The 19,090-nt window shown below is 35.2% G+C and overlaps 1 protein-coding gene across 1 annotated transcript in view; it reads right to left on the reverse strand.

Moving 5' to 3' along the window:
- Window positions 1–19,090, reverse strand: part of USH2A (Usher syndrome 2A (autosomal recessive, mild)) — a 1,454,174-nt gene that overhangs the window by 1,295,608 nt on the left and 139,476 nt on the right. The window contains exons 5-8 of the mRNA XM_006890571.1: window positions 18,612–18,906; window positions 17,378–17,562; window positions 16,683–16,904; window positions 13,053–13,146 (exon numbers count right to left, since the gene is read on the reverse strand). Coding sequence (XP_006890633.1) covers window positions 13,053–13,146; window positions 16,683–16,904; window positions 17,378–17,562; window positions 18,612–18,906 — 796 coding nt within the window. The remainder of the gene's footprint in view (window positions 1–13,052; window positions 13,147–16,682; window positions 16,905–17,377; window positions 17,563–18,611; window positions 18,907–19,090) is intronic.

The following is a 19,090-nucleotide window of genomic DNA, read 5'->3' on the forward strand; positions in this document are numbered from 1 at the left end:
GTACCACGAACCACTTTAAACCCAACCTGGACTTCTGGTAGTTCTCTGCTGACGCGCTGTCCCAGTCGTTTTTGGACAATCTTCAGTAAAATCTTGCTTGCATGTGAAATCAGTGAAATTGTTCTATAGTTTCCACACTCTGTTGGGTCACCTTTCTTTTGGATAGGAACAAATATAGATCGCTTCCAGTCAGTTGGCCAAATGGTTGCTCTCCAGATTTCTTGAACAATAGACTTGGGAAAATATTTATGAACTAAATATCTTAAGTTTCTTTAAATTATCTCTGTCTTTAATACTATTTTTAATGACTAATTTTATGTTATCTTGATAAAAAATACTCCCAAATATAAATATTATTCTTACTATGTAATATAGTCAGTGTTCATCTATAATTATACACGTATTTGCTTGAGTAATTGCTCATCATTCTTTCTTTCAAGCTAAGCTCTTTTTTTCTAGGATAAGTTTCTTACGAAATAAAAAAATCCTTTCAAATTTTTTCTTAATAATAAGCTATGTTAAAAATTGCTATTGTATTAAAAATTTATCTCCTCCCCTTGTTTTTAACTGACAATCTATCTACCATTCTACGCTTATCAGTTACCTTGTCTCTGCATAGTCATTATTGTAATTTATACAAAAAGAATTGATGTTTCTGAGATGTAATGCTGGAGAATACTGAATGCTCCATAGGTTGCTTAAAGAGCAAACAGATATATCTTGGAAAAAGTGTACACGAGTGCTCCTTGAAGGCAAAGATGATGAAGCTTCATCCCTCATAGTACGAGCACACTGTGGATCTGTTTCTTGTAAAAGGACATGATTTTTGGAAATATGGAAGGTCAGTGAAGAGACGATGTCCCTCAGTTATGTTGATTGACTGAGTAACTGTGGCAATATGGTCAAATATGTCACAGATGGTAAGAACGGCACAGGATAGGGCAGAATTCATATCTGCTATTTATAGGCTTACTATGAGTTTATCTCAACTCAGTTACACCTCATAACAATTATACTGTGTTTTTTGAGAAATATAGTATAAGATTTCATGTGAATAAATTGTCTTTTCTTTCAGGCATTCTCTTATATTCAGGATCTAGTCTTGCTCTTTTTCTCAACTTTGATTTCCCCCCCCTTTTTCTCTTCTATAGTTCCTATTAATTTTCACTATCTTTATTTGCCCTTTTGTAAAAATATCTCAACTTATTCCTCATGATATTAACATCTTTTTATATTTTAACTTTACATCTTTAATGCATTCATGTGCATATGTATCTCAGATGTAAAACTAAACAAATATTTTTTAAAGATCAATAATTTCATTAAGTGTTAGATAGGAAATGAAATTCTTGACCTGGACCCCATTAAATGCACATCTAATATGGATTCTACAATATGAACTATTTGATAAGTTACACACAAATATGAATTCATTAACTAGACCTAACAAAAATTACAATATAAACTGAAATACTTCTAGAACAAAATATTTTTATGATTGCACAGAAGAAAATGAAGCAGCAGTAAAGTTTTATGTGTAATATAATATGACAAGAACCAGCCTTGATTACTCATATATTTTTACCTTAGTGCTATAAAGAAGTACACTTTCTAAAATTATAGGAAATATTCATTTCCATAATATGAAGTATAGAATGTGCTGTTGGTACCATTCAAATTATTTAAATGGTAGGAAGTTTATTCTATAAAATGTGTTTATGCTGACTCTGTTATTTATAATGCTAACAAAAATGCATACTGATCATTTGATTGTAGTTAATTCATAAAAACAGTGATTAATGTTATAAAAGGGTCATAGATCAGAGCCAAAGAATAAGAGAACTGTTCATTGTTAGTAATAAATTGCTTTGTGAAGTCTTGGCCACCCACACAGGTAGTGATGTCACAAAATGATGAAAGAATAGATAAGAGGCCAAAAAAGTGCCAGTGCTTGGCTGAGGCACTAATCCTTGCATCATTCTTGGCCTTGAGCCCTAGACTGAAGAGAATTAATAACCCTATGAGAAAATTAGTAACTCTATGGATGGTAGTTTCAACTAATATCATTTTGCTTAACACTACACTCTATCAATACACAAACAATTAAAATTTATAAGGAAAGTGTTAGTTAAGGGGGAAAAAAAGAGATGTTAAAAGACATATTTCAAGGCTATGAACCAGTTTGGTCAGCACAGACAATGAACATTCAAGTTTATAATAGCTGAGTAGTATCTGTCTTACACCTAAAATTTCACACGTATTCTTTATGCCTATAGTGGAGTTCCTGATCAGATGGACCAGAAGTATTATTATTACAATAATAAGAAAAAGTAGTTAGAAAAAGAATTTTAAGCAAGATTTCAGAAACTGATTACTGTTGTTTTTGTCCTTGTTGTTAGGCGTCATCAAGGCGAATACAACCCACAGTGACCCTATGAAGAACACATCTGAACCTTGTCTTATCATGTGCCATCCTCACACTTCCAGACACACTAGAGCCCATGGTGGTAGTCACTGTGTTAATCCACTGGGTTGAGGGTCTTCCTCTCCTTTGCCGACCCTCAGCCTTTTTAGGAATCATGTCCTTCTTCAAGGAATAGCCTCTCCTCACACTATGCCTGAAGTACGTGAGATGAAGCTTTATCATCTTTGCTTCCACGAATACTCTGGATACATCCACTGCTTGACATGTTTGTTTTTCAGGCAGTCCATGGTATGTTCAGCACTCTTCTCTAACACCACACCTCAAAGGCATCAATTCCTTTTTTTGTCATCCTTATTCATTGTTCAGCTTTCAGATGCATAGCAAGTGATCAGAACAACCAAGGCCTGAATCAGATGCATCTTTGTCCCCAAACTGACATGAATACTCCTCAATAATTTTAAGAGGTCCCTAAGAGCAGACTATTCCAGTGGAATACCTCTCCTGATTTCCTGACTGTTGGTACAAATGTGTTAACTGTGGATCCAAGTAAGTTGAAGTTGTTGATAGTTTCTATCTTTTCTCCATTTATCATGATATTGCCTTTTTGTCCAGTGGTAAGATTTATTGTTTTCTTGAGGCTGAGATCCAATCCATATTGAAGGCAGTGTTATTTGATATTCTGCAACAAGTGCTTCAAGTCTTCCTGATTTTCAGCAAATAAGGTAGTGTCGTCTACATAATGTAGGTTATTGATGAGTCTTCCAACAATCTTGATGCCACATTCTTCTTCATAGAGTTCACCTTCTCAAATCATTTGCTCAGCATACAGACTGAATAGGTATGGAGATATAATACAACCCTGATGCACCCCCTTCCTAATTTTAAACCATGTAGTGATCTCCCTGCTCTGTTTGCACAGTAACCTCTTGGTCTAAGTTTCACATGAGCACAGTTAAGTGCTCTGGGATTTGATTCCCATTCTTCTCAATGTTAGCTCTAACTTGTGAACCGTCAAATACCCTTGCATAGTCAGTAAAGCATACATAGAAATTTTTCTTATATTTTTAACTTTCAGCCAGGATCCATCTGACATCAGCAATGATTTCCCTGATGCCACGAGCTCTTCTAAATCCTGCTTGAACTTCTGGAAGTTCCCTATCTATGTACTGTTCTAACTGTCTTTAAATGATCTTCAGCAAGTTTTGCTTGCCTGATAATAGAATGATTGAAGTTTATATTTTCAATTATTTATTTCTTGTAAATGCAATAATTTGTGTTTTGTGGGGTTTAATTTTTTTTAAAAAACAAACAAACAAAAAACCACAAATGGCAACTTGCACATGGAGCTCAGATAATGGGCTGCATAGGAATCAGAATGAATCATTGAAGAAGCTCACTATCTGCAGTCAAAACTAGGCCAAGGGTGGACTGTGGGTCAAACCATTAATAACTCATGTGTAAGTTCAAATTGAGGTCAAAGAAAATGAAATCTCCTCTTCAGCTTTTTTACTTCACATGTTTTTCCTTTTTTTGGCTTTTCAACACTCTAGTGTAATTTTCAGAGTCTCCTTTGACATTCATTTTGGGTTTTGTTTCTCCTCTGTCTTTGTAATGATCTTTTTTATCTCTTCATGAATGATAGCCTGGTCTTTTACCATTGGTGTTCAATGTTTCAAACCTATTTGTAAAATGATTTTGAAATTCAGATTGAGTAGATTCAAGAGCATAATTTGGATCTCATGGGCTTATTTTAACAATCAGAGGCACTGTGTTTGATTTAACAGTATAACTCCTACAGATTGCATCACCAGAAAGGAAGGACAAGTGGGTGGCACAAGTAAATGAAGCCACTCCCATATAAATCTATCTTATTTTTATTACGTGTCATTCAGTGGGCTTCAACTCATAACAATCTTATGTACAATAGGAAGAAACACAGCTTAATTCCTAAGTGATCCTACACTTGCAGCCATGCTGAGCTCAGTGATCTAACCACTGTGTCAATCCATCTCATTGAGGGTCTTCTTCTATTTTGTTGACCTTTCTGTTGTAAAGTGAAGGATGATACTGCTGTAAAGCAGGTTATAGCTATCGAGAGTCAGTCAATTATTGCCTTAAGGGAAAAGTACACCGTGCTGGAATATTTTCTCAGTATTTATGTAATTTATTTATTTAAAGTCAGAATTTAGAACAAAAGTTTAAAACATGAAACTCTGAATAGAAAAATGTAAATAAAATTTGGTTAAACCTCATCCTGACTGTAGACCACTATTTTGGGACATCAACTTTATAGTCTACTGAAGGATGTTACATAAAGAAAATTGTCTTGAATGGCGCCTTCTCTATGCATGCTTATTAATTCACCACTCTCTTTCTTTCTTCTCAGTTCATTCATTTCATTTATGCTTAAAACACTTCCTCACAGGAAGGACAATTGCCAAGAACTGGCACATTCTCAAGGCTTACGTTTTCACCTGTTTGCCAAATAGCTGTAATATAATTCACAAAAGCCCTGTTTATTGAGCAATATTATTAATGGTTAGTATAATACTGTGAAATTGAAGACATTCTTTTTGGATTATGCCCAGGTCTTTTAAAAGAATCATTGGCTCCAATAGGAAATAAATGTTTTCTATTAAGACTTACTACTTTAAAAATTGAAACCACATGCAAAATATTTGAATGTAGCAATTTGAATAGGTATATTTTCAAACTAGTTTAAGATAAATTATCTCAGATAAATTAAGTCTTCACACATATGAAAATTATTTGACCTATAATTCAGAAAGAAAACAATGTTTTCTTCCTTTTTATTTTATATTGTTTTGCATACAAAACTCATATCATATTGTTGTTTCATTCATGTACATTGTGTTTTACAGATTTCTTCATTTACATTGTGTTTAATATGATTATTCTTATACATGGTATCTTATAAAATTAGTCACCATTGATTTATGCCACTATTACTTCACCTTTTCAGATCCCCATGGATCTTTCCTAATTCCTTCATCCCTCTCTCCACATACCAAACTCTGTGATCTCATTATTTGCACCCCTCTCTGTCTTTAACTCCCTTACTCTCTTCCCTTCCCTCATTGAACATTTATATACATATTACTAGTTATTCTTCTATTTTTACAATAATGACCTTATACAGTAATAGTCCTCATGGGACTGAGTTAGTTCACAAAGCATAATGCTCTCTAGCCTCTCCCATGTTATATAGTATCTTTCAAAACTATTGCTTCTGAATGCTGCATAGTATTCTTCATCATATGAGTGTATAATTTTCATAGAGGAAGTAATTTGTATAGCCAACACACACATCAAGAAATGTTCAAAATCACTGGCAATCAAAGAGATATAATTCAAAACCACAATAAGAAAATATCTCACTCCAATATCAATGGCAAAGTTTAACAGAAGAGCAAATGATAAATGTTGGAGAAGATGTCAAGATTAGAACTTTTATACACTGTTAGTACAATTAGGAATAGAAGAAGACCCTCAATAAGGTGGACTGACACAGTGGTTAGATCACTAGGCTCAGCCTGGCTGCAAGTGTAGTGATTGTAAAATGGTACAATCACTCTGGAATGCAATTTGGCATTTCTTCAAAAAGCTGAACATGAAAATTCCCTATGACCTATTTCACTGATAGAATAAACCCAGAGGAAAACAGAACTGAGATACAAATGAAGAGTTGCACAGTAATGTTTATAGCAGCATAACTCACCATCACTAGAGCATGGAAACAGCCCAAATGTCCACCCACACATCAACGGATCAAAAAACTGTGACACATGCACATCCAAAAACTTCTCCAACAGGGTAAAAAGGGAAGCCACTGACGGTGACAAAGTATTTGGTAATAACATATCAGATGAGGGAATTACGTCCAGAATTTATAAAATACTTGAGCACCACAACAAGATAAAGGTAAATAATCGAATAGAAAAATGGGCACAGGAGAAGAACAGGCACTTCACTGAAGATGACATTCAGATGGCTAACAAGCAAATGATGAAATGTTCAAAATCCCTAACTCTAATAAGAGAGATGCAAATTAAAACAACTACAAGGTATCATCTCACGCCAGTCAGAATAGCAAAATTTCACAGAACAGCAAGCAACAAATGCTGGCGAGGAACCCTTAGTCACTGTTGGTGGGAGTGTAAAATGGTCCAACCACTGTGGAAGGCAGTATGGCGCTTTCTCAAAAAGTTGCAAATAGACATACCATTTGATGTAGCATTTCCACTACTGGGAATATACCCCAAAGGGACCATAGCTGACGTCCACACAGATACATGCACACCCATGTTTATTGCTGCTGTGTTCACAATAGCAAGGAGCTGAAAATAACCTAAGTGCCATCAACAAATGAATGGACAGAGAAGCTGTGGTATATTCACACAATGGAATACTATGCTGCATTAAAAAAAAAGGAACTCATGCAATATCACTCAAAATGGGTGACCCTGGAGGACATTATGCTGAGTGAAGTATCTCAGTCACAGAAGGACAAATACTGCATGGTGCCACTGTTGTGAAACAGGTCTGACCTTGGGGTTGGGGAGAGACAGAGAAAGATGGGTTGAATAATATATATTGCATTGAAACAGATGAGGGAGAAAACTGTTTAAAAGGAATATGTGATTAGGTATTTTTGTCATGACAGGAGTCTAGAGCAAAGGCCACGTGGTGGAGTGGGCCTGGGGGAGAATTTGTAAAACAATGAAAGAATTTTTCTTTTACTTTTCCAAGAAGGAGGAGGATTGGGAGGGGAGAAAAGTGCAACAATGGATGAATGGAAATCCAAAGCCTCTGTAAATTTTTACTGAAATTAATAATTAATTTAAATTTAAAAATATTCAAGTTAGAGTAAGGAAGGAAATGTATTTATAACTGCTTAGGCTAATAACACCATATCATGGCATGGAGGAGGACTATTGGAACTGTATCCACATTTACAATATTCTTACCAAAACCATCTGTGGAAAATAGGAACTTCATTGAAACATGCATCTCTGGATTGGAATTGATCATATTGATAATATTTCTAGCCATAAATTTTTTCTTCTTTTAACAACTGGGATCTAGAGGGAAGAGAAAAGACCAGATAGTGGCCAAAATTCTTGGGGCAGCTATTGCTGCCAGTTTAGGGCCTGTGTCAGGAAAAGTAAATCCTACTTATAAACAGTGCCACCCAAGGTAATAAAGGAGGTCAGAATTGCTTCCACTGTGGAAAGCTGGGCCACTTCAGTAGACAGTGTCACAGACCAGAGCCACAGATAGGCAAGGGAGTAGAGAGGAAACTCTCACTCACTTGCTTTGAGTGTGGATCTGAAGGACACATGGCCAAGGGTGGCCCACATCAGGTCCTCGTGGCTGACAGGACAGACAGGCCCCAACTCCTAGCTGGAAACAAAGGAGGACGTGTCAATGATTCAGATCCTCCCAGAAGAGCCGTTGGTGAGCATTAACATTACTGATAAGTATATTCCTTTTCTCCTGGACACAAGAGCCTATTATTTGGTCCTAAAAGCCTTCTGAGGTCCCAACTCTTCTCACTATTTCTTAGTTGTTGGAATTGACAGAAAACCTCATAAGCAGTTCCCTACTTCACCTCTGCCTTGCACGTGGACGTCTAAGCTGTAAAACAACACAGTGGTAGATAGAATTTGGTCCAGCACTTAAGAACAATGAATGACATAGCTGAGCATCTACATCTTGTGGTTCCTAACCTTTATACTATAACAGACTAAGTGCTAGTCAATAAACTTTTTATTTTAAGAACTACCTTCCCTCTGTAACTTGATTTGTGCCACTGTTAGAATTTGTACTTGGAATATTATTGCTTTTAATTTTTTACTCATGTACTTTTAATGTATTAGTTAATTTTGTGTCTTCTAGGCTATAGCTGTTCCATGATGCATCTTCAAGGATATGAACATGTTTGGCTCAGCACAATTGATAACAGTGCATCTAAATTGCAAAATCAATCTCCACAATAGTCTACATGTTTCCTATTACCACAGGGGCCCTTTGGAGTAGTGAGAGAAGATCTTCACCCTGAAACCTGCAGGGTCCCTTTTCAGAAGGAAGTAGCTAAGAAAATACGCAGTCCCCTTTTCCTTATGAATCAGGGTGAAATCTCTCTGAGGGAGGAGTGATAGGGAATGGCAAAGACACACTGACAAAGGAGGTTAATCAGAACTGGTTTTGACAAGCACTGTGGCAATGAGTCAATTAAAACAGACTTTCAAGGAACACTCAACCTGAATTCTTCTGGTCGGATGAAAATTTTTGAAAGTATTTCTTTGGGTTTATTATGTTTTATTTGTTTGTATATAAAGGATGCTCATCTAGATGATAACATAATTATGATAAAAACAAAAGGGAGAAATATGGGAAGCCAATACTAAATACTTGTAATAAACTGAATGCTATTAAAAAATGCATAAAATGACCTTAAAAAAATGTGATACATTCACACCATTTAACGTAATGTTTATTGATATTTTTTATAAAATCGAGGTTCTTTCTTGATGCATTGTGGTAAATAACATTTGAATGAAAACTCATTCAAGGACAACGATCTGCTGCCTTTTCATCTTCAGCTGAATTTTCCAAACTTTCCAAATGGATTCTATTTGTTGTTTTTCATTAATAAATTAATGAATTATCAAAATTGGAAAAGAATATAAAATTCTACTTTTCCACTTTTGTTTTCAAATGGCAAATAAGAAACATTAAAGTGTATCTCAGACAGACAATTATTATAGACAATTATTAATTTATTTTATTAATCGACAGAGAACACTGGAGATCAACACTGAAAATGCCTACTTTTGAAACTAGTTACGAGCTTTGATACACTTAATGGAAAGCAAAATATCATTCAAGAACAATAAAAAAAATCAGCACTTAACTGAGCAGTTAGAGAGAAAGAAGTTAAAAGATAAACAAGACATTAAGAGAGATCACAACATAAGAAAAGAGATGTTCAGAAATAAGATGTTAATTAAAGTATTAGCCAGACCTTATTTGAGTATACTAAATATCTTCAAGTGGTTGTATGCTGTCAAGACAGAACTGAACCATGGCTGACCCTCCAGCTCTTTTTCAGAGGCAGTAAATTGCAAGGGAGTAGATTGCCCATCTTTTTTCCCTAAGGAACATCTAGTGCTTGAACTGTATATCTTTGGAATTACAGCATAACCTCTTACCATTAGGCCATAAGAAATTCTTAGAACCTTTTTAAAGTAAAAGCTTAGAGTTATTTTCTCCCCCAAATTTGACAGTTCAAATCCACACAGTGGTATCGTAGGAAAAATTATTAGAAAAATGAATGTTTTCTGTTTGTCTCCATGTAAAAATATTGTTAGTACAGTTGATATTTCTTCTTCAAATCTTTATTTTAACAGATTTATCATTCTTTTCACACTTGACATTTGCAAGTGACCTGAATTTTTGTACATGCATGGTAGGGTTTTGGCTTTGCTTTCTTGCTAATTGGTGACTAATTGCCTCAAAGATTACATACTGAAAAATCTATATTATGCATTTTTATAATTAATACTATTATTATTACTGTTTTACCTTATTTCATATCAATTTTTACAGATTTTGAAGCTACCAACAGATCTCTCTCTTTTTTCCTCCGTTTATCTCTCATTCCTGGAAGCACAGTAAATTTCCACCATGAAACTTCCCCTGAACTTACAAACTCATATAAATGCTAACTCATTTTAGTACAAATTTCCAAATGAGTAAGTAATGTAAGCAATAATAAAAACCTAATTGAGACAAATATTTAATTTCCCATAAATAAATAAATTTAATAAAACACAAAACCCTGACTCACAAAAAAAAAAAACTAACAAGTATCTTAACTTGTGGTGACCACCTGGATCTCCTTAATGATAGCAAGGAGGAAACATCAGACCTCTTTTTTCCAGGACTTTAAAGTTGACCACCTGAGACCTCTTAATGAAGAAGTGAGAGACATGCAAAAATGAAGAGAGAGGCTAAGTTTAGACTTGTTCCTAGTATGATGAATAGATCAATGAGGACGGCTTGCTAGTATGGAGAGCAGAAAGTCCTAAGAATCCCTGATGTGCTGACTTGCCCCATGTAGGGCTAAAGTTGAATGAGGGGACCAGCCAGTCTGAAATAAGATGTGTAAACATGTGAGTTGGCCGCTGATGCTGATTTAGACCTAGGTACAAATGGCTGAGGATGTTTTGACCAGAAGCCAACCAGATGAAGAGAAGATGTTTTATTCTGAGAGTTGATGTTAATAGCTGTGACCTGAAGATTTGTTTCCTGCTCTGAGATGGTGAGGGGCTATGTTATACTCATTCTCTTTGGCCCTTTCAGAGAAACACATCATGCCTCTTTGTCTACATTTCTAGTTTTCCCTTCTCTAGATAAATCCAAACACTTCAAAAATTGTTTTTTAAATTATCAGTTCTGACAAAATGACAAGTGAAATTAAGCCCTGAAATTTTATTTTGTTTTCTTTCTTTTTTAAATTGTTCTAAGTTTATCTTAAAACAAAATTTCAGATTTACTGAGGTTTCTTTTAAACTTCACTGATTTTTCTTTGCAAAATGTTCTCTGATCCTCCTTTAGTTGATTTTTGTGTGTGGTGTGAAATGTGATTCTTGTTTTCATTTTCTGTAGGAAAATGCCTAATTTTGTGAACATTGTTGAAGAGTTTGTCATTTCACCATTTGATAGGTTTTTATTCCTTGTAAAATACCAATTAATCATAGGGAGGTGGGGTAATTTCTGGGTAAAACTCCAAGCCATAAGTATCATACAGAAAAAATGCAACCAAACTTAGAACCCTTAGTCTATGGCATAAATAGGCCAACAAATACAACCAGGAGACTATACATTGAAAGTTGAGATGTTCTAAAAGTTAACTTCCTGTATGCATAGAATTTTTTTTTTTCTCAATAGAAGAGAGAAAACTAGGGACTGAGAAGAAAATAAAATTAGTGATGAAATTTTAGACAAGGGTCTCATAATGAATGTTTTCAGAATACTGCTGGGCCTCCACAAGAAAAAGATTGATATACCAATCACAAAATGGGCAAAGGACATGGAAAGACTTTTAAAAAGAAGGTACTTGTGTTACTGAACACAAGGGTTCTTTCTGTAGTCAGTCGCCAATAAGACAAACGGAATCACTTGGATGGCAAATAAACACATGATGAAATCACTAAAATCATTGGTAATCAAGAGATGCAAATCAAAACAACAATAAACTACTATCTTACCCCAGTAGCAGTAGAAAGTTTAACAGGGTAGTAAGAAAGAAATACTGGAGAGGATATGGAGTGATTGGACTCTCATGCACTGCTGATGGGATTGTAAAATGGTGCAGTGACTCTGGAAGGCAGTTTACTGTTTGTTCAAAAAGCTGAATACAGAAATCCCATTTTGTTGTCATGTGCCATCAAGTCGTGAGCAACCCTACACACTATACCTCTGAATTCTATCCAATCTTGAGCCATTCTCGCTGCCTCTGAAACACCTGCTCTTATTATCCCAGTGACTGTGTTAATCCATCTCACATTATCCCTCCACCCTTCCAAACATGAAGTCCTTCTACCAGAGCTGATCTCTCCTGTCAACATGCCCATAGTGTCAGATGGAGCTTCAAAATCCCTGCCTCCAAGAAGCAACTAGATTTCATCCTCTCCACAACAGATCTATTTGTTCTCTAGACAGGCTATAGTATGTTCAAGGCTCTTCTCCAGCACTACTATTAAAAGGCATCAATTCTTCTTATGTCCCTTTAGCCATTGTCTAGTTCCCTGATGTGCAGCAAGTAATTGCAAAGAACAAGGCCCGGATTAGGCACACATTAGTCTTTAGACTGAAATAATTATCTTTAGCACTCTGGAGAGGTCCTTGATAACAGATTTCCCTAATGCAATTCACACTTTGAAGCCATAAGATGCTACTATTCCTCTGCTAGGAATATACCCCAGGGAAATTAAAACAGAGACGCAAACAGTGGTATGTACCCCTTTGTTCATAGCATTACTTACAATAACAAGAAAACAGAAACAGCCCAAATACCATCAACAAACAAGTGGATTGAGAAATTGTGATATATTCACACAACAGCATTTACAGTACTAAGGAAGAGTGATTTTATAAAATACTAACATGAGAGAGTATAGAGAGCATTATGCTACGTGAACTCAGTCTCATAAAGACAAATACTGAGTAAAATAATTATTATAAAAATAGAAGAAAAACTAGTGATATATGTATAAATGTCCAAGAAAAGATGGAAACTACTAAGATAACAGAGTTTAGTGAGCAGATAGGGAGGCGAAGGAGTAGGAGAGATTCAATAGAGACTCAGAAAGATGGGCAAAGATCAACATGAATGATTCTAAGAAACACAATGTAAATGAAAAAATTGCATAAAACACAATGAACATGAATGAGACATGATATGTTTATGAATTGTAGCATGCAGACTAATAAAAAAATACTACTTATAAAATAAAAGCTCTCTGACATAATGGACATTTTAGGTTCATTGTAATTTATGCTTATTTATGCCTATATTACAAGTAAATAGAGAACTCACATGAAGTCCTTCAGTGAAACTTTCCTGGGAGCAGTGGCATCTATACGGCTGGCTTGTTGTATCGCAGGTCTGAGCGTGGCCAGAGCACTGACACCTATGAATATAGCAAGTCAGGAAAAATACCATATCAATAACAAAAATGTTTCTCAAGCTTACTCTGTGCCTTTAAATTGGAATTGACTTCTTTCTGTTTATGCCTGATTTTTACTACATTTTGTTTATCCATTCAAAAGTAAATAAACATTTTGACTGTTTTGAATCATGCTCTTTTAAATGTTGGTATGCAAATATCTTTTTGAGTCTTTGATTTAAATTTTCCTAGATGTGTACCAAAGGGAGAGCTCACCAAGAAGGTAGCTCTTCCCCAGTTATATTTTGGGTGCCTTCAAGCACGAGGTCAGTTAGTTTGCTGTCATTCAAAGACTAACTTTTCACTGACCAATTGGTTTTCACAGGAAACTTCCTATCTTTCCCCCAGGGAGCCCCTGGTGGATAGAAACCACCAAAAGCCACTGCATTTGTGTTTGTAGCACAACTCTGTATGGACTCCACCACCAAGTTCCCGTGAGAATATTTAAGATCTATACACACTCTGAAGACAAAACAAATGTGAAAATTTTATCTGAAAAAGGAGAAAAAAATCTTTAATCATGTAAATATTCAGAAAAGTTTTGAATTAATTTTGATGCACTAGAATACATGATATAAAATGTCAATGAAAATTACTGCATATAATATTTCACAATACTGGAAAGATTTATTAAAAATGTTATGGGTTTATACAGAATTTGTCCTTGTAGAATGGAGATAGTTCACTCAACGTAATGCTCTCCAGTCCTTCTCAAGTCAGGTAGTAATTTACAAAATCATCGCTCCTGTGTGCTGTGTAGTATTCCACTGTATGAGTGCACCACTACTTCTCAATCCATTTATTTGTGGTTGGACATGTGGACTGTTTCCATGTTCTTGTTATAGTAAATAATGCTACTATGATCATTGGTTTACAAGTCTTCATTTGAGCTTCAGTTCTCATTTCCTTGGGGTATATCCCAAGCAATGAAATAGCTGGGTCATATTGAATTTCTATGTTCAGCTTTTTGAGGAAGCAGCAAACTGCCTTCCAGAGTAGTTGCACCATTGTACAATGCCACCAACAATGTATGAGTTCCTCTCCTTGTAGAATGAATATGAGGACCCGAGGTGGGAGGTGGAAGCAGAGGGGTGAGGTTGGGCAGGGTGGGGTGTGGCATATTAATCACAGGGTTGCATAATTTGATGGGGGTGTTGAAAGAAATGGGAAGGATCTTTTGTGAAAAAAATGTATTACGTAAATAAATCAGTATTAACATTTTTTTACGGTTTTAAATATCCAATAGTCCATAGGGATTTGTACTACTAACACAAAAGCAATACATCTCTGGAAAACAAGGGGAATAGAGGATATTCATTTATACCTGTGTCAACCAACCACTGTACGTCTGACAACTTGTTATACTATGGTGGCTTGCATGTTATTATTTGACAAGAAGCAATACCACCAATATTTCAAGTACAAACAATGTGACTACAAGAGAGTAGGGAGAAACATTTATGATCTGTTTCCACAAAAATTGATCAGTGAAAACCAACTGGTCAGTGAAAAGTTAGTCTTTGAATAACAGCAAACTAACTGACCTAGTGCTTCAAGGCACCCAAAATATAACTGGGGAAGAGCTACCTTCTCAAAATCTTGTAGAAGGCAGTGATTTGAAAACATGAAGCTTGGTGAGCCTTCCCTTTGGTACACATCTAGGAAAATTTAAATCAAAGACTCAAAAAGATATTTGCATACCAACATTTAAAAGAGCATGATTCAAAACATTCAAACTGCTTATTTACATTTGAATGGATAAACAAAATGTAGTAAAAATCAGCCATAAACAGAAAGAAGTTATATTACATACTGCAACATTGAAAGCATAATCCTAAACAAAATATTCTACACAGAAAAGGACAAGAAAAACACTTACAGGCATAGTGTAAAAATAAAGGAAGGAGCAAAAGAAATTGGAGAATTGTTGCTTAATGAGTATAGGGTGTCAATTTGGAGTAACTTGATGGCACATAACAACAACAACAACATTTGGGGTGATTTAAAAAGTTTTGGAAATAAATAATGATAATTTTAACATATTGGATATAATTAATGCCATTGAAAAACACACTTAAAAATAGAATATACAAAAATTCACTCCACATACATTTAACCATAATAAAATATTAAATCACCACAAACAGCTGAACACAGAAATCTAGCCTGCTCTAAAATCTTAATGTATTTCTAAATGATTTTGGCAAATGTTAAAGCACTTACAACACAAAGATCTACAGTCTTCAATATAGATAACATCTTAACATCAAGGCAAAAAATGAAGTAATCGACCTTTAGCAACATCTTGATAACTCGAGAAATGATTGAAATGGTCAATAATTTCATTTTACTTGGATCTGCAATCAAAACCTATAGTAGCAGCAGTTAAGAAATCAGGAGACATGTGGCATTGAGAAAATCTCCAATCAAGGATCTCTTTAAAGTTCTAAAGAAAGATCAAGAATGTCAGTTTAAAGATTAAGAAGCAGGTAACCCCAAAACCAAACCATGGATGTCCCTATGCTTCATGTGGATATGAAAGTTAGACAATGAGTAAGAAAAATAAAAAATGAACCAACACTTTTGAATTTATGGTATTGGTGAAGAATACAGTTCTTGGTACATTTAATATTCTTTACCAATATATAAATTCAAAAGTGTTGATTCATCTTTGCTTTATCCTACAGGAAGTACAATCAGGGTGCTTCTTCGAAGCTAACATTGTGAGACTTCAGTGCTCATATTTTGGAAAGTTGCCAGAAGCACCAGCCCTTGGGGAGAAAACCCATAATGTTGATAAATGTAGAGGGTCAGTGCATGGGAAACCAAACTTTATACCAAACATTATATGAAAACCCTTGTTCAGGAACTGAAGGAATTACAGATTTATGTTAGGATTTCTCTTGTGGCAGATCCTAGAAAATGAGCTGTTTGTTCCCTGCAGACAGGAGACAGCAAGGGGCCCCCTACAGAGGGAGTGTTACTTCCTGAGCTAGAGTTCACCCAGAGACATCAAGGCAATCTTTAAGGGTATACCAAATTCTTGACTTTGTGAACCCCTCCCTCTTGAGTCAAGCAGAAGGTTTTCAATAGAAAAGCTTGGCTTCATTTGCATTGAATTTTCTTTGTGATTTACTTCCAGATAGTTTTCAATAAAGATACAGAGAAGCTTGGCTTGGGGTCTTCAGTCAAGAACTGCTGGCCCCCTGTTTTATGCTCTCTGCTCTATCTCATTCCTGGCAGTATGTCTCATTATTAATAATTGTAAAATTACTTTACCCTTGGTCTGAAACATCAGTGAAAGACAGAAAGACTCTTCTTGAGACAGACTGACATAGGAGCTGCAATAGTGGGCTTGAGTGTGACAGAGATTGTGAGGATGGCACAGATTAAGCAAAGTTTTGAGTTATTTTTTCACAGGGTCACTATGAGTCAATTCTAAAACACCTGGAAAAAACTGTGAGGACCACATTCCATTGCAACCTTAAGAATGAACCTACCTCCCACTGATAGTGATTTCATCCACTGCATAATATCTGTGTTTGGAGTTGACAGCCATCTCAGTTGTATAATATTGTCCACTGAAATGAAATTTTATTTGAGTAGCTTTTACAAACTCTTGAAGAGAAGGAGTGTTGTAGAAGTTATTGTATCCAGGACGATGATTTGGTCCAGGTGTCAGGATGCTGAATGTAACATTACCATGAGAATATGGAGTGAAACTGTTGATAACAGAAATTTGAAATAATGAATGTCTAGTAACATCTTTGTAGAGTAGAAACCATGACTTTAAGCCTTAACTATATAAGAACAGTAACAGTTTAAACTTCTCACATCACATTAAGCAAAGTCTCTGTATCCCAGAAGCTAAAAATATAGAATAACAAAAGACATTTTATGACATTTCCTTGATGATATAATGAATAATCTATCCATATATACAATAATGTGTTAAACATCTGAAAATCAAACTGTAAAGCAACAGTGAGACTGCAACAACAAAACAGTCAAGGCCTATAAAAGAAGTTGTAAGATAGGACTTTAAGAGGAAACTCAAAAGAACATATTTAGGAAAGTTTACTGTGAAATGAGTGAGCTAGTCTAGTAAGATAGCTTACATATAAGTTACTGATAAATCATTTATCTAAAATTAACACCTGAATGCCTAAAAAAAATAATTTTAAAACATTCATACTTGGGAAGCTGGAGACAGTTGACAGAATCAGGATTTTCCAAATCTCCATTGTTCCTCATTCCAAAAACACTACAATTTCGAGCAAAATACTGCCAGTCCTCCCAATCTAGACTGTCCTCTTTCTTCCTTTGAATCCTTATGGCTGTTGGCATTGGGCTAAAAAACTGAATGATAATGTAGAATACCTGAAAATGGATAAGTTAATTATGCCAATTGAAGTTTTATATTAACCAATTCAAATGCAATAGTACATTTCCTCATAATCATAATCATCAAATATTTACTTGACATCCACAAACTTCATGCCCTACAGTAAGAACAATGCATTATATCAAGGATTTTATACATAAAGGTTCAAACTAACGTTAAATCTGATGTGAACACATGAAAAAAAATCCTTTAAATTCAGTGATTGTTGTATATGTATATTTCTTTTCAGCAGAGTTTTTTATTCTAAAGCACAGATATTTTATTTTATATTTTTAAATTTTTTTCACTAGTTTACTTTCAAAATTCTAATACAAATTCAAAGTCTTTCAATTTTCCTCACCACCCCCCCATCAAATTGTATAACCCAATGATTAATCTCCTCTTCCCCCTGTACATCCACGTCTCTCTCCTTCCAGCCTCTACCAACCCTCTTGGATCCTTATACTCATTCTACTATGATGGTTTTATTTAGTATTTATCCTTGTGGGACTGAGTTAGTTCACTCAACATAATGCTCTCCAGTCCCTCTCAAGTTAGGTAATAACTTACAAATTTATAAGAACAATAACTCCAGAGTTTATTGCTTTATATTAATTAATAATATAAATGATGAATTTTACTATTTCACAAATATGATTTTGATAACCCTAAGAGTTCGGCTTTGTACCTCCTCTTCTAGGTATTTTTTCCCATATGTACCACACATTATAATGGGATGTTTTAATATTTTTGTTGTAGAATCAATTCTGATTCATGGAAACCCTCTATGATAAAGTAGAACTGCCCTACAGAATTTGCCAGTAACAGAATTATTCTATTCTAGGCTATAATCGCTATAGGAGCAGAAAACCAAGTCTTTTTTTTTTCTTTTTTCATGAAGAACCAATCAGTGGTGGGCTTACACCACTGTAAACCACTGGCACCTCTGTCCTCTGGAGAAGAATAAACACTGCATCAGGAAGGACTCTGGTGAATGTAAAATTCAAACACCTAATTCCATTTTCTTCCCACTGTCTTAAATTACCTGATACTGTCCATTCTCCAAATCTAGAGAAATAGTTATTCCTTGATTAAGCTGATCAATGTTTGTAAACACATGTGAAACCCATGAAGTGCCAATATCATTATCATTGATAAAAGAGAGAGGATGGGCTTCGGTGTTCAGCCTTGACACTCTATTCTCGGTGGTGCCTTCTGCATCATTGTGAATGCAGTAGGTCTGAGCCAAAGGTTGGATCCGAGGGTGGCTGCCAGGACAGCGGCAATGGGACTGGACATGCAGTCGGGGTAATTCACCAACAAACACTTCCAGAATCTCTCTGTAGGAGTCAAGAGAAAGATGGTAAGCACAAGTAATTCAACAGAGCTTGAGTTTCCAAGAGTTGTAGCAGTAGATATCATTATTTTGATAGTTCCGTAAGTATACATTTAACTTCATTCATTTTCTAAAGAGAACATGAAATCAAACTCATTCCTGGCTAAATATATTCTACTAAACCACTA

The sequence above is a fragment of the Elephantulus edwardii genome, unplaced genomic scaffold, assembly GCF_000299155.1.
Source record: "Elephantulus edwardii isolate Elephantulus edwardi_28Jun2011 unplaced genomic scaffold, EleEdw1.0 scaffold00090, whole genome shotgun sequence".
NCBI classification, from domain to species: domain Eukaryota; kingdom Metazoa; phylum Chordata; class Mammalia; order Macroscelidea; family Macroscelididae; genus Elephantulus; species Elephantulus edwardii.